Genomic DNA, 23,450 nt, shown 5'->3' with positions numbered 1-23,450 from the left:
TATCCTTTGCAGAACTAGTTTTAATTATTAGTAGTAGTGGTGATGGTACTAACCTTATTAAATTAAATGGAACCGGAATGCCCAGCAGAAATGTCATTCGGTGTTTGAATAGAAACCTTAAACATTCCAGGGCCTGCAGGTGAAGTGATGGGATGATAGTGGGGAGGCCCTTATTTTGTCAGCTGAGCAGTGTCGATGCTCCAACTCTGGAAAGGGAGACTCCTGGGCTATAATAATCAATCTGACCATTACTGAAAAATATGCATAATTAGGCCTTTTCCAGTATTTAGTTAATGTATTCAAATGTTGAATTAACCATTACTGAAAGTGAAAAGTTAGTTAGAATCCAAATCCCAATTCATTAATAAATGCAGCAGTGCAATGTGCTTATAACAAATCAAGTAGCCGCAGCAGAAAGTAACATTTCTTTTGTACTGTTACAGGTGAAGGGAGTACACAACTTCCAGGCATTTTTATACTGAGCAAGGCAGCACTACAATATTACTTGACTATTGATCCAGTGAGGCTGCTAATTTTAAAAACACTGATTAGAAAACGAGTCCCATTGACCATTAACACCGCAAATAAAAAGAAACTTTACAGAATGGACCTTTTCTTCACATTCATAACAACAACAACATAGAAACGAAGATATTAGCACATAACCTTATATTGCTGCAAATGCATATCGATTAAGCCAAGGATGCTAATGAAAAATGTTACTTCATGTACACAAGCAACCGTGGCTGGAGATGATTTTCAATGATTTTCTGAAAAGCTAAATGAAAACAATGCCTGTGCACAAAATTTAAACATGCACTTTTCAAAATGTGGCCTAGTTTTGCTAAGTGAACCAAGCATAGACGGTGTTTTAACTGAAAATGAATTTCCCATACAAGAATACCTCCCCAGTGTAGTGTTCATGATAGTACAAAGTACGTAATTGTAGCATAATTTGTCTGTGTTCCTAGTAATTCGCATCTGACGTCCTAACAGGAAGACTATAAATTGCCTGGTTGACCACACAGGGAAAGACCTTCTCCGACCAGGCTTTCTTTTCTCCCACCAACATGATCCTCACACCTCAAGCTGTCATCAAGACTTCTGCTTCTATTGAAGTCTCATGCATGATGCCATCATTCAATAATCTGCATAAAGCCAGTGTTGCACAGAATGGGGGGGGGGGGGGGGGGGGTATGTAGAGTACTGTGGACTGGACATTCATCAGTACCTGCAACGGTGAAGGGGGAGAACACTCCTAAGCCTTTACCAGATCACAAAATGGATTTAGTGAATACCAAAAAGCAATATTGCTGTGTCATACTCTCTGATCTTGTGAATCGCGGGATTTGCGATCACATAATCGTGGAATACATCTAGCTCGCTATCCTATCACCTGTACCACAGAGGCCTTTCCTGCATCTCTGCTGACATTACCTGTGCCTTTACTTAATGAATGCTGGGACCAGTGCCCAGTAGGTTCATGTCCAGTCTAGTCTGATTTTGGTACAAGTGCTACTTTCTAGTTATGACCTCAGAGGAAGCTTTAGCTGTCTCACCAGACTATAAATTTACCCCAAAATTTATATACAAAATACATACTTTGAAGGGCTTTTGGTCAGCAGGCTTCATATTGCACTTCATATTTTTCTTCCACCCACCATCGCATATAGCATGGGAAAGCGGGTCAGCCTACTTTGCCCATGTGCTTCCTTAATTTGGATGACTTCCTTCAGTTTGCATGACTACACACAGGCTGTGTACATTGTTCATATCCAACTTAAAAATAAGTTGTTTTATCTTCAGTTGCAAAGTGTGCTTTATTTATTTAAATTATTTTTTATATATTAACTTTGAATACAGGTTGTTTTTTTTGCCTGCATTCCTTTTTAGAAAAAAAAGCTTTAAGTAACACTATTAGAGAGGTACTTTGGTTAGACTTAACAGCAGCATTTTAATGGGCAGAAGCTGAATGCTTCCCCTAAAAAAGATTGCTTGTATTACGCGTTAACGTTGCACTGTCGCTAATAGCTTTGGCCTAAGTTCCTTTTATTATTTCATTTCCCAGTGTCGGTGACATGCTGGGGTTTCTTCCCTGCTAGTAGATTTAGTGATGTATTTTATCAAGTCCTTTCCTGTACTTTTAATTGTGATAAAATATTCCTATCTTTCCACAGCTGTAGTGAAGAGCAAGCAGGATGACCTGCACAAGAAAGCACTTCACGCGCTAGAGAGGTAAGGAAGATTACATCTAAAGGGCTTCTTTATTTATTAAAATGTATAGTGGTTCTGCCCGCAGAGTATCTTTTTTTTCTGTCTGTTTCTCGAAATGTGCCCCTTTGCAAGCATTTATGAATACTTTTTTACACAGCCATTCACATTTAAATTGCCTATTTTGTATTCAATGTTATTATACTGTTGGCCTTGCTGGTTTTGTAATACGTTATTTATAATTGTTTTATGTCACTTCCCTGGTTATTTGTAATACTTAAAACGTACTTGTCTGATACCAGTTCTTCGTCTTTTGCCTTACTGTGATTTCCCTTTTCTCACCTTAAACATTTATATCAATGACAACAGTGTTGCTCTCTCTTTTCCATGTCCTACCATTTTGCCTGTTCATGCTGATACAATGATATTCTTTCTACTCACAATATCTTTATCTGTTTGCTTTGGTACTTTGTTTCCCTCATACTATTGCCCTTCGAGTGGCGTTTTGCCTTTCATCACTTATGTGTGTATTTTATAGAAGTGTACAATGTATTTCCGCTGTCATTCTCCTTTGTTCTTGTGCTCTCTGCTGGGTCTTTTGTATCCTGTTAGAGTTGTCTTTTATACTTTCCACCGCCTGTTATCGGCATGCTGTTGTGCTTGTGTCATGTTTAGTTGTATCTTCTGATATCCAAGTCTGTTGTCTCTCTTCACACCCGTCAGCCTCCTGTTCTTCACAGAGAAGGCTAACTGGGAATGTAATGGTGAGTGGGCAGGACCTGTAGGAAGAAGGGACACAGGGCTTCAGTAGATTAGAGATTTGCCCATTTAACAATGCATGCAATTATGCAGGCCTGATACACTTATTGCCCTATAGAATGTGGGAGAACAAGAGCATTGGACGAGGCCCACAGCTGTGAGTGTCAACACCGCAATGGCAGTTGTTTGTGTCACACTACAAGAGTTGCAGCTGGTGAGTGCCAGTTGGTAAGTGTGAGTGTCAATTTAGCTGCTGTGATAGCCAGTGCGTTGCAATTATATCGCTTTATATCTCTCGAGGAGCACGGGTGCAAATGTATTAAACTGGATTGTCATGCATTTATGGGTAGGTAAGCACGATTCCGCTTCTCCAACTTCTGAATTTTGTGAAATTCGTCACAACTACATACAGATAATATTTTCCCTATAGGCATAAGGTTTTTGTCTTCTGCATACTTCACCTCTGTTGCTTGATTTCTTTAAAAGCAGCAGATTCATCATTTCAGATCCCTTAACAGGGAAAATTAAGGCATCCTGCATGAGGAGGATGATTTTGTTCTTTATCAGATCAGAAAAAAATCTTCTGTTTTCCAGATTTTTTGCTTTTTAATTAAGTGTTTTCTTAGGAAACATTTTCATTATTGTCTTAATAGTATATGTTATTGAAATACTCATAAAGGAATCTGAAATCTATACATTTGACTCTTAAATGTACCAATACAACTGAAATGTCCAGGATCCATTCAACAATGGTCTGCATCTCTCGTACCATCCTAGGCATTGCTTCTTTCCAAATAATCTTTACACCATAATGTCCACGTCTAAAGAGTTCATTGTAGGCTGTTGTGTACACGTTTGCACTATGCAGAGGCAACAATGACAATCTTAGCTCCGTCAAGTTCTCTCATCAGATTTTGATTGAAGTCACTCCTAAAATGCATTTTTCACCTTTGTACTACATAACACATTTTGCATTACATAGAACACATTTTGCATTACATAGGAACATTCTCCAATTATTGAAAGATGCAGGGCCGGATCACAAAACAGTTTTGAATGATGATAGTGCATCCTTTGAAAGAATTAAGGCAGTAGCTGGTGTAAACATATTCAACCACTATATTATGATATCAGATTTCAGTAGGGAGTAATATGCAATAGGAAGGTAATAATATGCAATAAGAATTTTATGCATACTTGTTCTGTTGGATATTATTGTGGTGGTGATTTTGTGTGGTTGAGTTTTTGTGCTCCATCGTAGCATTTTATTGTTCTGGTTGACAATGGCTCTTGTGCTTCATTTTGTTTTTAGTGTTTTGTTGTGTTGTGCCCAGCTATGTTTTAGTTGTGTTATGTTGCTTTGTGCTAAGTTATTGTGTTATTCTGTCATATACTTCCAAAAGCAGCACATTGAAGGACTGGACCTGCTCCCTCTTGTGCCAGGACAAAGAAATGGACTTCAAGGGTCAGTTGGCTGACTGTAGCTTTTGGGACACAACAAGCTGTAAGAGGCCTTTTTTTGAAGTTCTCAGTTCCCAGCAACTGGACCTGCACATGGAGTAGACCCTGCTGTTGGCCTGTGTCTGACACCTTGAGAGTCTCTATGTGTCCTCCACTGAGGTCCAGGGCGCCTTAGAAGTGTACTTCTGTGGTTGCTTGAGCACCAGAATCTTTTTTCTAAAATTTTGAAATTTTTTCCTTGAGAGCTCCAGCGTTTTGGGAGATCTGTGGGAAAAAGTATCTGACCGCAGTCCATGGCATTGTATTTAATTTCAGCTTCATCCCGTTCAAGGCTCCTAGCACCTCTAAAAAAGACTTAGTCCCACTCTGTGTAGTGACTTAGAACGTTTTCTGTGAGAAAACTACAAAGCTCCAGTGGGAGCAACCTGATTCAAGTAACCAGCCTTTGGTTCCATGGCAACAGCTAAAATTTCAGTGGCGAACCGGTCAGGGAGTATTTTTCTTCTCAATAAGTGGGTAAGTCCCTTTCTGCACTGGGACTTAAAAGAAAATGTAAATTCTGATTTTTTCCAAAAAGTTCTGAAATGGAACTTAGAAGATGTTTGCGAACTTTTCGACTTCCATATCCCACCGAAGAAAAACCTGCATTTTGACAGCTATCTTTGCAGCCATCAGAAATATTAAGTACATTCAACAAGCAACCTTATCACTGCTATTTATGTCTGCATCAGTCTTTCCTTAAGGACAGAAGCAAGTTCACCCTGACATATTTGGACAGTCACCTAAAGACCTTGCGTGTGACAAAAAATCATTCAATATATACCGCTCTGTATAAACACATTATTGCAACTTCCCACAACTTGTGATTTTACCTTTTACACAATAGAGTCACTATAAGCAAAGTGCAAAAAAGCCCACGCACACCTCTTCACTTCATTCCATATGCAAGTGCACCTAGGAGTTTGCCGCAGTACATTTAACATGTCCCTGGAACCACTTGGACAACAGCAAAACTCTTCCCTCATAAGCCAGTACTAGCCAAACACAGTGCATTGAGTGGTCTCTTACTAGTCTGCCTGAAACCAATTTATGGCTTCATCAGGTATATGAGGATCATGAGTATATTGTTAATTGCAGGCCTTTCGGCTCACTTTTATATAAATGTCACTAAAACGCACTACTTGTCCAGTTTATTAAAAAAGGAATGTTGTCCACGGTCCTCTTAGCACAACTGTGTTACACTTAAAAATAACAGATGCTGTGATGAAACAAATCTTCTCAGAATTTTTTAGAAGTAGTTTTGGGCCCCTCTAAATTAGATTTTGTCTCCCTAATCAAATTCAGGTAATTCATGTATAGTCGTTAATGCCCCTCCTAATTCTGTGAATGTACCCGCACTTGTGACTCCTCAAGCAAAATATGCTCCAAAACCTTCCACTTGCTAAAAGGTCTAAGTGGACTAGACACGTTTCCAGCAATAGCGCAGAACATCAGCTTCCAATTTTGCAATATGATTTAACTTTAGGGATGTAGTGAGTAGACATGCTTTGTACCTATTATCTTGTCCAATACCTGCTACTTCAGGTCTTTACTCCAAGCTTTCTCCCTTTGCGTTTTCCATATTTTAATTAATGTTTCGGCATTTTACAATCCCATACTGACACACAAAAAATAAGACCGAAAAATCCATTGGGTGAAGCCATCAAACAAGTTTCCATATACATGAAACAACGTCATCAGCGATTACACGGTTACAGTTTTTCGCAAATGAATGTTGGTTTACCCAAGCATTATCCCCTACATCACCTCCATATTGGGCAACACTACTTTATCTGTAGCATTCTCAGTCAAAGATGCTACTTCCTGGCTCCCACACTTTCTCGAATTTGCCCAGGCAATCCATTCTCTTGAACTCTACCATCTCTGCTTCTTTGCTCCAATCAAGGATCCTCCAGCAACACTCCAATGTCAGAGATTAACCACTGCCCCATGTCTGTGCTATGTCATGTTGGGCCACAGAAAGTGCTATATCCGCATGGTCTATATGTCTCCACAGATATGATGTACAGCCTGATTCAGACACAGAGATATCTATTATGTAGCAATCCTGTTTGGTTTAAGGTTGGGGCTTCTTTTGAGACTGCAGTTTCTAAAGTTTTGGATACAAAATATTAGATAACAAAAGAGGAGCAATTAATGAGAAATGTACTGGCTCGGTCACCTATTATGGTTGCCCTTATAAAAGGAAAAGTTCTTGATGGCACCTCAGGCACAGTTAGGTACTTGTAAAATCCAGGACAGGAGTTTTAATGGCTTAATATTTGAGTGCTATCATATTGGCTTATTTCTAACAAAGTGTTTATCAAGATTCCCAAGCTTTTGTAGCCAGATAAGCTACAAACTGTTATTAAGTATCTGCCAACATGAAACATAGAGTTAAAATCAATACTTGTATTGTACACATGCTATGACATTGATAAAGGGTGAAAAAAGGCAACACTACAAAGGAGCACAAACTTGCTCACCACCAACTGTGTACACAATCTTGATGTACACAGTTGGTGGTGAACAATAAATGTTTGGGCCAATGGGCATGAGGAACTGTAAGTGTTCATAATGGTAACTAATGAGATGCTCCTTCAAGATACAGGTTCTCAGCACCATTCTAAAGTGGAATAGTGAATCCCCAACCTAATCTGTGGTGAGATATTTTCCCACTTACAGGGTGCATAACATCTGAGGGCTGGCTTCTGGGCTCTTTTTTCATGCATGTAAATAGACAGAGTTATTTGTTGTTCATCCTTCAGTGTGTCCCTTCCATGTTCCAACAGAGCCCACAACCATAGTCATGCCTCAGCCTTCATTGGGCATGGGCAACTAAGGCTTCACTGGAGTGGCTAACTCTTCAGCATAAGGTCAGGGTGAGATCTTCACTTTCTTAGAACAGGTTAAATTGACCCTATCAATTAGTGTCCTGTGAATAAGTTCTCCACCTATCTCCTATGTCCCTCTCTGCCCAAGCTATTCGGGGAAAAAAGGGAATTCATTTGCAACTTGAAGCACCCTTACTCTGTCCAAGCCGCCTGTACTGTGCGCACCGTGAGTGCAGACTCTGCAGGGCTGTAACAAAGGATGAAGAGGTTTTCTTGCTGTGGGTCTTGTCTGTCTTCTCAAACAACCATTGCGGCTGTTTGGGGGAAGTAGCACATATGGTAACCACTGGCGGTGGGCCCCCCAATGAGTTAGCAATGAGTTCAGTGTCATACTGGTTAATTAAGAAAATGTAAAGAGAAATGGTGCATGGAGGATTTCGATATTTATATAACCACCTGAATCATTGTGTTTTTTTTCAATTCACAAACATTTCCCAAATATTTTTAGTGGTAGGCATGGAAAACTGCAGCAGACACAGGATTCCCGGAATACTACTGTGAATGTTAAGTGGCATGTTCCACCGGGGTCCTCTTAGAATTCCACACAAGGGTCAGGAAGCCTCTTGTGAAAATGCAGTTTTTTTCTTGGTGAGAATACATGTTTCCTGTGGAAATAAAATCCTTCCCTACACCACTAGCAAATCTGAGGGTGATTCATTCCTCTTCTAATCGAGAAATGCTTGTTCCTCCAGCCTTTGGCTTGAGTACACCTCCGACCATTCCCAGGATGTGAAGAGGTTAGGTGAGAGTTTAGTAATGTCCACAAATGCACATTTTTTTTTAATAAATATGTTTATTAACATTTTCTTTAATACATTACAAAGACATTGATTAATAGCAGCACACGGTGGCACCTTCAGCGAGACATCGGCATCAAATAAGAAGTGCAGTGGCGGATAATCTAGTAAATGTTCTAGAATCTTTTACATTTGTTGTGGGCATCTTTCAGCTTCATAATCCACAAACCCATCACAGGGGATCACTGTGAGTCAGAGAGCGACAACCCATAGTGTGTTAACCATGGCTTCCATATTTTCCATAACTTTTTGGGGCAGCCCCGTGCTTTATAAGTCGTCTATTCCCCAACATATACATATCCATACTTTTTTCCCACTCCGTCAGGGATGGGATCGCCACCACCCCCCATGCCTTGGACAAGTCGCGTTTCGCTACCACCAATCCTAGTTGAAGTAAGGATAACTTTGGTTTAGGGAGATCAATGTCAGTGGATATTCCCAGCAAAACAAACTGCGGACTGAATGGAATTGTCTCTCACAAGACAGTACCCAACCTTCCCAACATGGTGGCCCAATACTGTTGAATCCGTGGGCAGTCCCACACCGTGTGAAAAAATGTACCACGCGACACCCCACATGGCAAACAGTCTGGTGTTTCCGCCCTCCCTATACGATGTAATCGCGCCCTATCATAATATGCTCTATGCAGGTATTTAAATTGTATCAGTCGGAGCCTGGACTTAATAGCCATCTCACCTGGGTGCATCAGTGCCATTTACCAATCTAAATCTTCCATCTCACCTAACTCTGCCTTCCATTTCACCCGCAACTTCTGTAAAGTGTCCGGCTTGTTGTTAATTATCGTCCTATATGTCCATGAAATCGCTTTCTCCGCAATTTCTCCCATCAGTAGTCGCCCCTCCAGTGGCGCATATTCTGGAATGTCATTAGTGTCTAGGTGTTTTTGCGCTCGCCAGGCATGGGTCAGCTGCAAGTATTTGTAGTGTTGTGTCTTGCTCATGTCATATTCAGCCTGTAGGTGTGAGAAGGTGACCAGTTCCTTACGGTGTATTATATCTATGAGTTGTGAAATGCCTAGTAGGTCCCATTGTTGGAAGCCTTGGAGTTTTGTAATTTCCTGAAGCCGGGTGCCGACCCAAAGTGGGGTTTCCCTAGTGATCCAGCCATCCCACTTCATTTGTCGTTCTGCCTGTTTCCAGGCTGTTATAACAATCTGTGTCGCCGGCAGGAGTTGAGCTGCCCCCTTCCCTCCATTCAAGTAGTGCATGTGTGGGCGCTTGGTAAACTGTGTGCGTTCAAGTACATATGTGGGGTGATCTCTTTCTGCATGCTGCCACTCATTCACAACAACTAGGTGGGCCGCCCAGTAATATGCCCGAAGGTCGGGCAGCGAGATACCGCCGCTGTATAGGTTACGTTGCAGTGTCGCCAATGCTATACTAGGCGGCTTCCCCTCCCAGATAAATCTGCGTAACATGTCATCAATTTTATTGAACACCTTGACTGGTATGAACTGGTAGGTATTTTGCAATACGTAAAGAAATTTGGGGAGCACTATCATTTTATACAGTGCTGCCCTGTCCAACAACGTTAGCGCCAGAGTTTCCCACCTTTCCATGTCTCCTCAAAACTCCTTGAGCACCCTATAGATATTGCGTTCCAACGCCATTGCTGCATTGGTGGTAACATAAATCCCTAAATACTTGAAACCCTCCCGGGCCAGCTGAAGATGACTGTGGCCGATAGCCTGGTCGTTACTCTTACTTACTGGATATATGTACGATTTCTCCCAATTAACTTTGTACCCAGCATGAATACCATACGTCTCGCAGCTATCCATAATTGTGGGGAGTGTCTTCTCTTGGTTTGTGCACAAATGCACATTTAAGCCAAAAAAAACCTCTTATTAAAACAACGTCCTCAACTATCACTTTCCTGAGTGCTCGGAGAAACCTTCATCAGATAAGGAAACAGTCCAATTGAGGAAGATTTGGTGGTTTTTCCTCCTCCTCGCAACATTGGACATTTTCGAATGTGGACACACTTGATGTACTGTAACAAAGTGTTTGGTGATTACTATGTAGTGTGTGACGCTAAATCCCAGCTGCCATGTACGTTTTGACAAGTTAAAATCATGTCTTGAGATACTGAGTTATGAAAAGTTCCACAGTGTGAGGGATTGAAGGCACAGATTATGATTGTTATAGCAGTGACATCAAAGTGAGTCCCTATTCAGATTGTATACATGTTTGGATCATGCGTTTCACACATAACATTGTATTATGACAATGGTTATGCAATAGTACAGTGACAAAAATGATTTGCACAGCAATCAAGGTCAGAAGTAAAGTAGGTAGCTTGGCTTGAATTATGGGAAATGAATGCTTTGTGGTGAAGTACGACTAGAGGACACAGATGCAAGGGACTTTAGAGAGATATAGGAAAGTAGGGAAGTGAGAATTTGAAAAACATTGTCTTGAGAACGTGTAGTATAGCTGTAGATTAGCTATAGTGCAAAACCTCTTATTTGTAGGTCGTCTGTCATTCAACAACCACCTGGAAAAAACTCAGCGGTGCTCCCTTTCCTTCTTCGCTACTTGTCTCACATCTTTCTAGAACCCTGGTTCAAGTTCTAACATACTGGAATAAACCATTCGCTAGACACAACTCATTGTCTTCTTAAAAACAAAAAGAAAAAAACAATGTAACAGAAAAAAGCAACTTTACATTTTTTTTCTTTTACATCCCCTTTCCCCATTGTTTACTGCTCTAAAAACATTATTCACAATTCTAATCATCCAACTATTTTGGAGGATTAACTACTCTTGAAGAGGTCCTCTTTTCCATAACCACCCCTGTCCGCAATTTCCTCACCCCTTACATATACATTTTACACAACTTCCTCAAATTTTTGCAGGCAATATCACATTCAGGACCTCCATTGTCACTTCTACATTCCAAAACAATCTCTTCTCCACTTCTTATCTCCCTTTCATTATGCATTAGCGCATCATCCTCAATCCAACTTTACTCTTCATCACATAAGTAATTTTCATCTTCATCTGGTTCAGCACACCTTGCAACTCCGCTTAGATACCATGCATTACCATCAGATAACTGCACTGCATTCCTTAACACCTTTACGGTCCTTTTAAGTTCATAAGACATACTTCCACCCTTTCATATTTTTCCCAGTTTCTTCACTCTTACCCACTGGCCAGCTTGCACCACGACATCCTGTGCATTTTTATTTTTATCGTAGTAACCTCTTTAACTCCTGCTTTTTTCTTTCATTCCTTTGCTCACTTCCTCAATTGACCAACCATTTTTCACAATAGGAGAAAGCCAGCCTGGACAGTGCTTAGACCTATGAACTCTTCCCCGTTTTATGTCAAACGCTACAGCACCAGTCATTTTCAGAATCTACTGATAGCCATTCTTTACTCTTAAATGTTTAGGTGGAATAATTTTGTTTTCCCTCATTAAAATATTTTTTTCTACCAACATTTCATGTCTCACTGCCCAATAATACATTTTCAAATCTGAGCTCAAATCCTTCTTATTCATTATTTATTTTCGATTTTTATTTAGCGCAAACACTTTACAGGGTTTGTTTATACAGTGACTACAAGAGATATAAAAGAGTAAGATGCATACAGGGGATGTACTACAAGTAGGAAGCATACAGTAATGCACAATATAAAACAAATAATATAGCACAAACTGGCCCGAGGGCGTTTGAGCAACTACAGCAGATATAAAACAGTAGGATGCATACAGGGTATATAATACAAGTAGGAAGCATACAGTGATGCCGGGTTTGTACAGCGATTGAAGGAGATATAAAACAGTAGGATGGATACTAGAGATATAATACAAAGGCGAAATATACAGTAGGTATACAGGAGAGGATTGTCAATGCAGTTCTAAGGTAGTTACAGGAGAGTGAGGCATGGGCCATGGAATTGTAGATCTGGATGGAACAGTTTGTTCTGAAGTCGGGATGAGAGCTGGGTGGGCAGAATTGATTTAGGAGGTAGGATTTAGGTATTTGTTGGAAAGAGATAATTTGAGAATTTTCCTGAAGTGTAGGTAAGATAGGTTGTCACATAGATCTTTTGAAAGGGCCTTCTAAAATCTGGGTGTATTCCCTGAGAAGGAGCATGTGCAAGATTTATTAGTCTTGAATTTAGGGGGGATCAAGAGAAGGGTGTTAGAACTTAGAAGGGGTCTGTTTTGGCCCACTTTTGAGAGTATGTTGGTGAGGTAGGTTGGTTTTCCAGAGTCGAGGGCTTTTTTCGTTATGCAGGCTGTTTTGAATATACTTCTCACTTCAATTGGTAGCCCATTGAATTTCTGAAGTGTCCGAGTGAATTGTCATATTGTGTCTCTCCAGAGAGAAGTCTGGCTGCTGCGTTGACAGTGGACTTCATTGGAAAGAGGTGTAATTTTGGGTTGCCGGTGATCATTGCTTTGCCTTAGTCCAGTTTGGAGAGGACTATGGATTTTGTTACGGTCTTCAAGTTTTCAAGGGGAATAAATGGTTTGATTTCTTTAAAGTGTTTTAGCTTGCAGAAGGCACTTTTTGCTGAGGCGTTCATGTGGTCTTTCATGTTCAGGTTTTTGTCAAGAGTGATCCCAAGGAATTTAACAGAGTTGAAGATAGATAGTTTACAGTTTAGTGCAGTTAGGTTGTCGAGCCAGTTATGGATAGGGTATGGGATTGTGTTTGTCTGGGTGAGGAGAAGTTTAGTTTTGTTGGGGTTGAGCTTAGGTGGTTGTTGGTCATCCACTTTTGTATCCGGTAGATAGTATGGTTTATGAGTTGGATGTCTTTAGATGATGAGATTTTGATGTAGATTTGGGAGTCATCAGCGTAAAGGTGGTAGGCAGTCCTGCCGTGTTTTACGGTCAGTGCAAGGGGTTCCATGTATATGTCGATCAAGGCAGGGAATAGGATTGAGCCTTGGTGGAACTTCTTGGTTGACTAGTGCTGCTGGTACTGTGGAATTATTTATTTTGATAGGTGGGATTGTTCGCTCAGGTAATATGGGAACCATTGAATGACAGTGCTGCTGATGCCAGCACGTTCCGAGAAGGTGTTTAGAATAAAGTTGTGGTTGGTGGTATCAAAGGCCAAAGGGTTCCAGGAGGATTAGGAGGCAAATGTCACTATCATCGAGGGATTTGTGTAGATCATCAGTGATGTTCAGGATTTCAGCTGCTGTACTGCCGCCTTTCCGGAATCCAGATTGGAAGGTGTCATGTATGTTGTTTTTTTCAATGTGGTTGTTTAGCTAGGACAGCACGCATTTGTCTATGATTTTGGCAAGGAGAAGGAGGTTGGTTATGGGCCTGTAGTTGTTGAGGTCATTTGGGTCGGCATCTGGCTTAAGGAGGGAGGTTGATTTGGCTGAGTTTAAGAGAAGCTGGCATTGCGCTGCTGGATTGGCAGGAGTTGACAATTAGAGTCAAAGTTGAAGTGATGATGTGTGTTAGATTTACTATTTATTAATTACTAAATCACTATTTACTAAATGCATTACTTCTTTCAACACATTATCCTTCCTGCATTCTTTATTCCATTCCTCCCTACTAATAGTTGAAATGCCGGCATCACACTCCAACACAACTTGGCAATCATTTCACTTATTCCTGTAACACTCTTATAATTGTAATGACATTCATGATAAAAAATCAGCAAATACGTTTTGTTTCCAAAGTACATGAACCAGCAGTCAAATCCTCACTCACTTATAGCATGCAAATTAAGACTTATTTTTTGGCAATTGTCTAATATGGTCTTCTCTGAAAATCCCTTCACATATTTAGCATAAAATTCTACTAAAATGATTTTATCTCATCCTTATTATGAGGAGATGACAAAATGGTTTCCACAAACTTACACTTTGGTTTTATGTCATATCTAATAATTTCATATTCAATATATGTCACCATATCAATAGCTAAAAATCATTTAGACACATCAATTCTAAGATTTTCAAAACTTCTTGTCACGTTCATCTGTATTTTTATCCATCACCAAAATGTAATCTTGGAAGAACTTGGCATCACAAAGTTTCCCAAAAAGCTGAAACTTTAATCGCTGAAACGCAGCTGCTGCTGAAGCCAACCCAAATGGCATACTTTGAAATTGCAAAACTACATTGGTCAGACAAGTCCGTCCCTTGGATGCGTGCACTTTTAACTTGAAACAAAAAGTTTCTTAACCAAGTGTTGTATATTTTTCTCTCGAAACATATGTAAACTCCACAATTGATTATTCTGAATTTATTCATTCATTTTTTTTGGGGTCTTCAATAAACGATTTCATTAGTTAATCAGTTGCTCGTTACTTCATCACAAACGTGCATTTTGGGTCATTGGTCGACCCTTTCTCATTGGTCTACAAGATAAATACAAGAAAACCAAATGAGCCAGTCTCGAAGAAATTACAAATAAAAAGACATTATGCATAACTTCACTTGTCAAGTGTCTTATAAACATTCCATTATCGCTGTACTCCAAAAAGTATTGACATAAATGAAACAGACATTAATTTCAACATATGCGCGTTCGGTATTTCAGCGCATTCATTTGACCACAGGAATCATAATCAAACAGACTGTTACTGCATGCTAAACGAAAAAGCGTAAACAGTTCAAAAAACACGTTCAAATGAAGCCGCTGTATCTAAAGGTTCTGTCTCTCGCGACACTAGCGAAACCACCTTCTAGTATAAGCACTTACAATCAGAGCGTTCTGGGGAAGCTTCCGTGAATGGACGACACATTGATTTTCACTCCGTGTGAACACCGTAATCATCATCATAAAGATCGTCTATATAATAAGTTAAAAGTCAACCCATTGGTTAAATGTTAACTCTACACATGACTTGCAACATGACCCTAGTCACATGTTCGTAACTGACCTATCATATCAGGCTCCCTCTTTACGTGATGCACTTCTCTGCGCTCCGTGTTGTTGTGTATATCGGGTCAAAATGACCCAAACTATGCTTATATTACTCTAAAACATAGCCTTTTACAAGGTCAATTACGCTTTGAAAGTAAACATACAGTGTGAAAAAACATTAATTAGAACATGTTAATTAAAATGAACGTTCTGCTTTGTGGTGCAAATATAATTCCTATTGTGCGCATGAGAGAAACAATAATGCATTATTGAAGGGTCTCATTAATAAAAAACATGGAAGTTCAATCCTGTCATTCATCCCATGCAGTTGCATGGAATTAAGTTTTTTAATCCAGAAATATTCAGTTCTCAGACGTTGTTTGTGCGGATCCATGTCCTGGCGTATTTGAAAAACTTCCAACATTGTAAATCTAACGTGCGTATTGGTATGCCCTGCTTCAAGCCAGTGTGAGGCCACTGTGGACTTCATATTTTTCAAGCAAATATTGCTTTTATGTTCTGTCATGCTTACCTTCACTTTTCTTTCAGTTTGTCCCACATAAATTCTGCCACACGGGTGTTTCAGATCCTCCCGTGGAGTTCTCTTCATTCTTTCTGTCCCTCTGGGGATTTTTCCTGTGGGCTATGCTGTGTGCATCTCTTTGTTCCATACTACCTGCTGTGGTGGTACGCCTCCTCTGTTGAGACCCACGGACTGACGTGGCCCTCTCCTGGAGCTCATGTAGTGCTGCCCACGGTTGTTCCATTGCACGCTCATGCGTCTGTGGACGCAGTCTGCTCCAGTGTATTGTTGGGGTTCTGCCGTATCCGACTCGCTTCTGGGGGTTTCACCGCCTCCTGCCTTGCATTTCGCTCATCTTTCCGCCTTCATTCTGCACCTTGCACTGTTGGCTGTCTTGGGCGTGGGTACGCACCCCTGTGGAAGCTTGTTCCGTTCCACTCTGGGTCGGTTCTTCTGTGTTTTGGGCGGGCAACACATGTGGTCCACAATGGGGGTGTGTGCTATCCCGGGGGACCCGTAGTGTTCCTTGAGCCACTGTATTGCCTGCGTTCTCTCCCCGTTGTCTTCATCCCTGATGTTGGGAAGGGCTTGGGCACACCCTGCCTGGGGTTTGCCTATGGGCGGTAGAGTTTTCGCCATGGCGGATCCCTGTTGCGTTTTGCCTTGTGCCCTTGCTTATCTCTGCCAATCCCTGGCCTCGGCTTTGGGTTTTACTGTTTGTTGCCGCTCACAGCTCAGGTGTTTCTCCTCCGGGCCTCTGCTGTGCTTTTCAACAGTTGTATTCTATTTATAGATGCTTTCTGGCATCATTCTGTATATATGTCTATACTTTTTCAGACATTCTTTGTTTGAGAGTCACTGACTCCTTCGTTGGTGTGGTGGTCAGTATTCCCGCCTGTGGCATGGTGGTTCGATCTCTCCTTCCCGTTCGGGGGGCTGGGATCGCTTTCTTGTGTGGTTGGACTTGAATGTCCTGATATGTTTCACATCGGTGCCGTTGGTACCTCTTGGGCAATTTTCTATTCTCTAGGGGTACCCTTCCAGTTTCCCCTTGGTTGTCAATTTCTTGACTTTTTCATATATTTCTGTGTGCGACGTATGCACGTGTGGGGGTAAGCATGCAGGGTTTCCCTGCTGTGGTTTCTGGGGATTGTCCCAAATTTTCTCTCTGTTTTTCTATCTAGCTTTCCTCTCCCTCCCTCACGCGAGATAACTTTCGGTGTGTCCGACTTACTGGTGGCCCTTGGTCATTGACTGTGGGTACGATTGACTGGTTGGCTTCCTGGTGCTGCGCACGTTTTCTCTGTTGACGTGAACATGCTGTTGCTTTTCTGCTTCTTCGAGTGATGCATTGTGTGTTGTGGTTCTCACGGTACACAATGTCTGTTCAGTGTATTCTTGTAATTCGCACCGCTGTATCTTCTGGTCATCGTAGTTTGTATGTACCTTCTGCCCTGACATGTCATGTTTAAGACCCTTCGCTGGGCCTTTGTCTCTTCGGATCCATCCTGGGATCCTCTACTCAGTTTCCCTCTTTTCATAGACGTTATGGCATTGTGAACTGACTTTTCTGGTTCTGTGCTATCGTTCATCCCTGTCTGACCAACAGTGGATTTGTGCCGTCCTTTGACGGATTGAGGTACTTTGCTTCCCCTGCTCATGCTCCGCCCTGAGCTTCTTGGTCTGGTGTCAGCTCTGCTGGCAATGCTGAGCTTTATGGGTTTGGTGTCAGCCACGCTGGCATTGCGGCCCCCACCCTGTTTCAGTCACTGTTCCTGATGGACTCGTCCTTTGGATAATTGGTGGGTTTCGGTCGCAGACCCTCCTCCTATGGGGTATAGCTTTGGTATCTATTCTAAGTTAAGGAATCTGCATCTAGATGTCTCTATCAGATGAACGAGTTACTTACCTTCAGTAACTATGTATCTGGTAGAGACGGGGTCTAGCCGCAGATTCCTTAACGCCCACCCATCCTCGCCGTTCTGCGAGGACATTTCCAGGTGGGGTTTTACCACCTTGCCTCCCTACAGGCGGCCTTGGTCTTCCTGAGGGGTGCTCTAGTTTTCCTACCTCCGGGGCAGGGTGTGTCATTCTGTTTTGGCACGTTAGCTCTCCACCCATTCTCGTCTTAGGTGGCTCAGTTATGTGTTTTTCAACGTTCTTCCGCCGGTTTCTTCCGGCGTGGAGATTCTCATGTACTTCTACCCTCCCTCCGCCCTCGTTTGTTTACCCCCATTACTTTGGAGTTTCTTTATCTCTATTGGGTTATGGTTTTACTTGACTATGCTACAGTGCATAGGTCGCTGTGGTCCCTTACGGTTACATCCTATGGTTACAGACTGTTTTTCATACAGTCCCATCCTGTGGTTGCATACTGTCCTTCGTTTGTCATGCCATTCGTTTCCACTGCCGTTGCCTTTTAGGTGGGGCACGGCTCCTCGCTTTGATGGGACTTTTGCTGGGGCGGCTGCTCTGTTCGCTCCCTTCAGTCCCTTCCAGTGTTGAGTACTCTTTTAATATGGTGTTTTCTCATTCTATGATTTCTTATCATTGTTGTTTCAAAGGTTTTTGCTCTCTTTTGACACACTGTTCCTATACACACAGTTTTTGTTGTGGCTCCGCGTTGTGTTGCGGAAATGTTTAACTGTAGAAAACTGACGTCAGCACGCTGGGGGTGTCATATATGGCTCCATTGACGTCACTTCCGTGGATGATGTCAGGACGGAGCAGGGCGACGCCGCCCCCGGCGTGCCGAGGTACTGCTGGGGGAAAAAGTTTTCCGGACCCACTCTGACGCCTGGGGATATTCAAAGTTAAGGAATCTGCGGCTAGACTGTGTCTCTACCAGATACATCATTACCGGAGGTAAGTAACTGAAGATTCTGTGTTAAAATCCTTGTAATTACCTTATTTCTGTACTAAAAACTTGTGTATAACATCCTGCAACATATCTTGCTACTGTCTCACCTTGGTCTACAATCAAAGCTTTTTCTTTGCTGTTAGGGCCCGAAACAACGTAAACATTTCCTTGACCTGTCCAATCTAGAGCAGATGGATCTTTTTTCACAACATAAAGCTTTCCAAATGTCTTCCTGTTTTTGAATATAAACATCAGATTCCTAAATTCAAGAACTTGAATAGTTTCTACACTATATATTTGCGGATTAATGTCCGGTTCCAAAAGATTTTCCCAAATTTGTATTACAATTTCTTGTTTTTCACAGCTCTTCATCAAAATAGTGTAAGAGGAACCAGAATCTGCAACTATATGTAATCATACTCCACCGATAGTCACGCTGCATACTGGTTTAACCCTCTTAGTTGCATTGTTAATATTAAGCAATAAATGGTCAAGCTCTGCTCTTGGGCACCGAAGGCCTTGGCTTAGATAAACGGCTCACTATTACTTCAATCCCCTTCATTCAACCCACCCCTTATCACAACTTTGGGGTGATTGAGGGCAGTTTGATACAGGATTCGGGATCTCATTCATTGGTTACTACCTCTACATTTGCTGAGAAACTGCTGGTGTGCAATGATGCCATCAAGGATGGTGCCAGGTACAACGTTGACACCTCCAGTTCCTTGGCTTGGAATCCAGGTGTTGAAAGGACAGTGTTAGGGACCGTCATTGTGGACCCCGCGGCCCCCTTGGCATTAGAAATGCCTCCGGAATTTACTCCTAGAACTGAGTCATTTAGGACGACTCAAAGTGATGATTTGACAAGGAAGAATAATGCTGTCTCAAAATGCTATGATGCTATAGCCTTAATTTCTTGGAATGTGGTGGGGTTATGCGTTAAAATAAGTAATTCTAAATGGTTGTCTTTTATAGATCCCTTTGATGTCATTTGTTGCCAAGAAACTTGGGTTTTGACAATGTTATAGTAGATGGGTTTAGAACCTTTTGTTCCCCAGCGGTCCCTCCCATTGCGGGCAGGGTTAAGAGAGGTCTGGCTGTTCTCATATCAACTAAACGTAGGAATGTATCTGATACAGAGTTAAACACAAGCCCCATTATCAGATTCTGAAGCTTTCCTCTACAACGGAATTTAATATACTCTTATTACATTTCTATTCTAATTTTTATACTGCTCAACCTGTGAATATATTAGTCATGATTTGGGATCTGCTATTGTATGTCTAATAAATAAAGAGTGCAATGGCACCTCCATAATATGGGTAGGTGATTTTAATATTTCTTAAATGCATTTTTAGTAGGAATCACTCTGTGTGGTATTGTAAATGGACAGGGAGACAAAGTGGCATATTTTTCCCACTCCCCCAATGGAGAAGCACTGATTAGGATAATGCTAACTAACAACCTCCAATTCGCATTTGAAATTTTAGCAACACTGATAATTATACAGCGACTTATGGTGGAAGGTGGAAAGGTAGTACCATTCAACATATTTTAGTCTCTTTCACCTTGATTCCTTTTTTAAGTAAGTGTGAGGTTCTGACTTCTCCTTTTAGTGACCATCGATCAATAAGTATTAACCCACACTCCCCCACCTTCCAGTCAGATTGCACCCTTAACTTTCTCTCAAAACCAAGGGGCCCGTAAAAAATGGCAAAATGTAGATCCTTCTAAAACTCATGCACAACTGGTCTCCACTTGTCTTGACAAGATTATGTTCTTCCTAGCTGAAAATATAGACCTTGGGATGATTCAAGACAATTTTGTGAAATGTGCACTTCTATCCCTGGGTTGTATTAGTAGATAAGCCACGGACGGCTCGCCCACCACACTTATGGTTCAATAAAGCCTGTACTAAGGCTGTTAAATTCCTGAAACAAGTAGCCAATAAAGCTCCCCGTAATGTAATGACGGTTAGAACAACGCGGCAGAATAATACTGATGTACTTGAAAAAAGAAAACATGAGATAAGAAGATCTGGAACGTGACACCTCCTTCAAAGATAATAAGGCTTTCTGAGAGACAGTAGAACGTCCCTTTTTTACTGGCATAACTCCTTCAGGAACTGATAGCCTTATTTTAGAGCAAGACTGGGTTTCCCATTTTTCAAAAATATTTACCTCTGAGTCAAGGGAAGTGGTCCCTTTGGTGTCGCCAGACCCTGTTCCCAGTTGAAAGGATATGACAATCTTTAGTAATTCAATTACAGTTGGGGGAGTGAGAAAAACCATTGCCAGTTCAGCTGCAGGAAAATCGTCAGGCTCAAATGGAGTCCAAGTTGAGCTTTTTAAGTGCAACTTAGATCTTTAGGCCCCATTGATTACAAATGTTTTAGAGCTATATTTATCAAAGGCCCAGTTGATTCCTGGAAAGAATCAGTGACAATCCACATTTACAAGAAAGGAGACAAAAACGACCCGTCAAATTACTGGCCCTGTCTGTTATTGATTCTCCTGCTAAGATTTTTCGGAGAGTGAGTTTGGGAAAATTGGAAGCCTGGGCAACAGAGAAAGCCTTTTTTACAGAGGTCAAATAGGGGTTTCAGCAAGGTTTAGGTACCTTAGCACAAGCATTCAATCTGTGCCTTATTTTAGGCAAATATGTCAAGGCCAGGACAGGTGTCATGCATATGGCCTTTATGGACCTCTCCTTGGCCTTTGACTTAGTGGACAGATATAAACTCTGGGATATCCTGGGGCTCGAGCCTCCTCTTTTGATGGTTTTGAGAAGGCTACACCAAGAAACTGTCATAAGGGTTTGTTGTACACAGGATGGTGATCTGACGGCCCACATTCAAGTAGCTCGGGGGTTGAGACAAGACTGTATTTTGGACCCCTTTTTATTTTATTTTATATTAATGTATTAGATGCTTTTTTAAGGCCCCTAACCCCCCATATTCCCAAAATTGGCAACCGCTCAGTCCCCGTACTTATTTATTCGGATGATGCGTTACTTTTCTCTCGCACCTCAAACAAGCTGCAAATCCTGCTGAATGGATTTTATTCTTTTATGAGCAATCTGAAGCTCAAGGTTAACCAAAAGGAATCATACATCCTGGCTAGTGGCCTTTGAAAACACCTGTTCTCGGAAGTTTTTTGTCGGAGGCACACCAATAATGAAAATATCGACTTTTACACATGGGATAGACTAATAAACCAGAGGTCCCAACTAACTAAAACAGCATGCAAAGCACTTTATAGATTTGACCAAAGAATGTGCCACAAACCCCCAAAAGAAATAGAGATGCTATATGAAAGTAAGTGTTTGTCAGTGCCCATGTATGGAGTAGGAGTATGGGGCTAAGCCCCGGCTACAACCTTATAGACAGTAGAGACCAAATTTGTGTCCAGACATCTAGGACTCCCAAGATCTATTACAAGCCTGATTACTCATTGCGAAACGGGGCAAGGTTTCCTGGAAGACTTGGTGGGGCTAGCTCCTATCATGCTACGGACCAAAATATTGTTTCTCTGGATTTGAAATTCACATATGATGTTGTTGAAGATTACCTGAAACAAAGTAATGCGCAAGCCACTCTGTGGTTAAGCTATGTTAAATCATCCCTGTGAGATCTTTGGTTGACTGACTTATGGGAAAATACAGATAATATCAGCACTCTTACCAAGGCACAGACTAAGTTGAAGGTTTTGGAACGCAAAGAATAGCCAAGATGGGAGAATGCTATTGACATGACATCAGTCATAAACTATATATCAATTTCAACGTGCAATGGCAAGGAGCCCTACCTTTTGTGGATTAAAGCCCCTTAACAATAATTTTATCTTTCGTGGATTAAATACTTAGTGGCGTTTCCGGTCACAGGATCCTGGTTTGCTTCTTTGCCGACTTGCCCTTGTGACGGGATTTCCCGCCAAACTACCAAACACTTTGTTATTTTGCCCTCTTTATGCAGTTTACAGATGCTGATTTTTACGTCCTATCCTTAAAGAGAGCTTTTTTAACTCGCACCAAGAGGGTTTGATTTTCTTACATCACCTTGAGTCACCATTGATTTGCTTTGCTGTTTTAAAATGTATTATTCAGGCCCTGATTTTAAGAAAAGGGTGCACATCATAAATTAAAGCTGTCGATTGTATGCTGTATATTTTATTCTCATCTGATATTTAATTGGTACTTTTTTTAACGTTTAAATTGTTGCATTCGAGCAGTTTATTTTATGAGCTTTTATGGTCGTATACTTGATTATTGATTAATTGAATATTAAGTACAACACGTTCTTTGATCTTTAGATCATCACCTTTTAGCATCACAGTATCATCCTCCTCATTTAAAGATTCCTCAGAATCATTTTCCAGATACAATAGTTTGATATTTTTCTTCCAGCACACTTTCGAAAAATGAAGCACAATGCCACAAACTTTGCATTTGTATCTAATCGCAGGGCACATTTTGCTGAATGCTAGATGGTCAATGGCATCACATCTGAAACATCTTGGAATCTTTTCTGTCCCTCTCAAGCACTCTCTTCTGCCTCCTCACAGTGTTGAAACACCAAACAAGAGTACAGAAGTGCTCACAGTGCCGAAGTGCCACACTGAAGTACGCATGCCCATGAATGACACTTTTTAGACAGGAGACTGACCACATATCATCACATGTGCGTCACTTTTGTTTCCTTTCAAGCAATCTCCCAGTGCCACAGTTTCAGTACGCCGTAACTAGACTTGTTGCGTCAACATGCATTAATGCAGACAATGGGCTCACTGATAACACCGTTCAGCGGTAATCCCATTTTTCCAAGATGCGTGTTGAATCAACAGTACCTTAAAACTGTAGTAAAGTGCAGTCGTACGTCATGGTTTTCAAGTAAGATTAACCAGGATTCCTTCAGTTTACTCATATTTCACTTGAATACATCTTCACAATCTTATAAACTGTACAGGATGTGGGTACGTTTCCGGGTCATTTTCTACTCATTGCCAAATTTGTAGAATAGATGTAGTGCCAAA

The 23,450-nt window shown here is 41.2% G+C and overlaps 1 protein-coding gene across 3 annotated transcripts in view; it reads left to right on the top strand.

The window, feature by feature from the left end:
- Positions 1 to 23,450, top strand: part of TTC7A (tetratricopeptide repeat domain 7A) — a 1,536,967-nt gene that overhangs the window by 793,016 nt on the left and 720,501 nt on the right. For all 3 annotated transcript variants that reach the window (XM_085612750.1, XM_085612748.1, XM_085612749.1), the window contains one exon: positions 2,178 to 2,235. In XM_085612750.1, coding sequence (XP_085468876.1) covers positions 2,178 to 2,235 — 58 coding nt within the window. The remainder of the gene's footprint in view (positions 1 to 2,177; positions 2,236 to 23,450) is intronic.

This window comes from Triturus cristatus, chromosome 6, assembly GCF_964204655.1.
Source record: "Triturus cristatus chromosome 6, aTriCri1.1, whole genome shotgun sequence".
In the NCBI taxonomy this organism is placed as follows: Eukaryota; Metazoa; Chordata; class Amphibia; order Caudata; family Salamandridae; genus Triturus; species Triturus cristatus.
The sequence above is the reverse complement of the archived record's forward strand: the minus strand, read 5'-3'. Positions and strand labels throughout refer to the sequence as shown.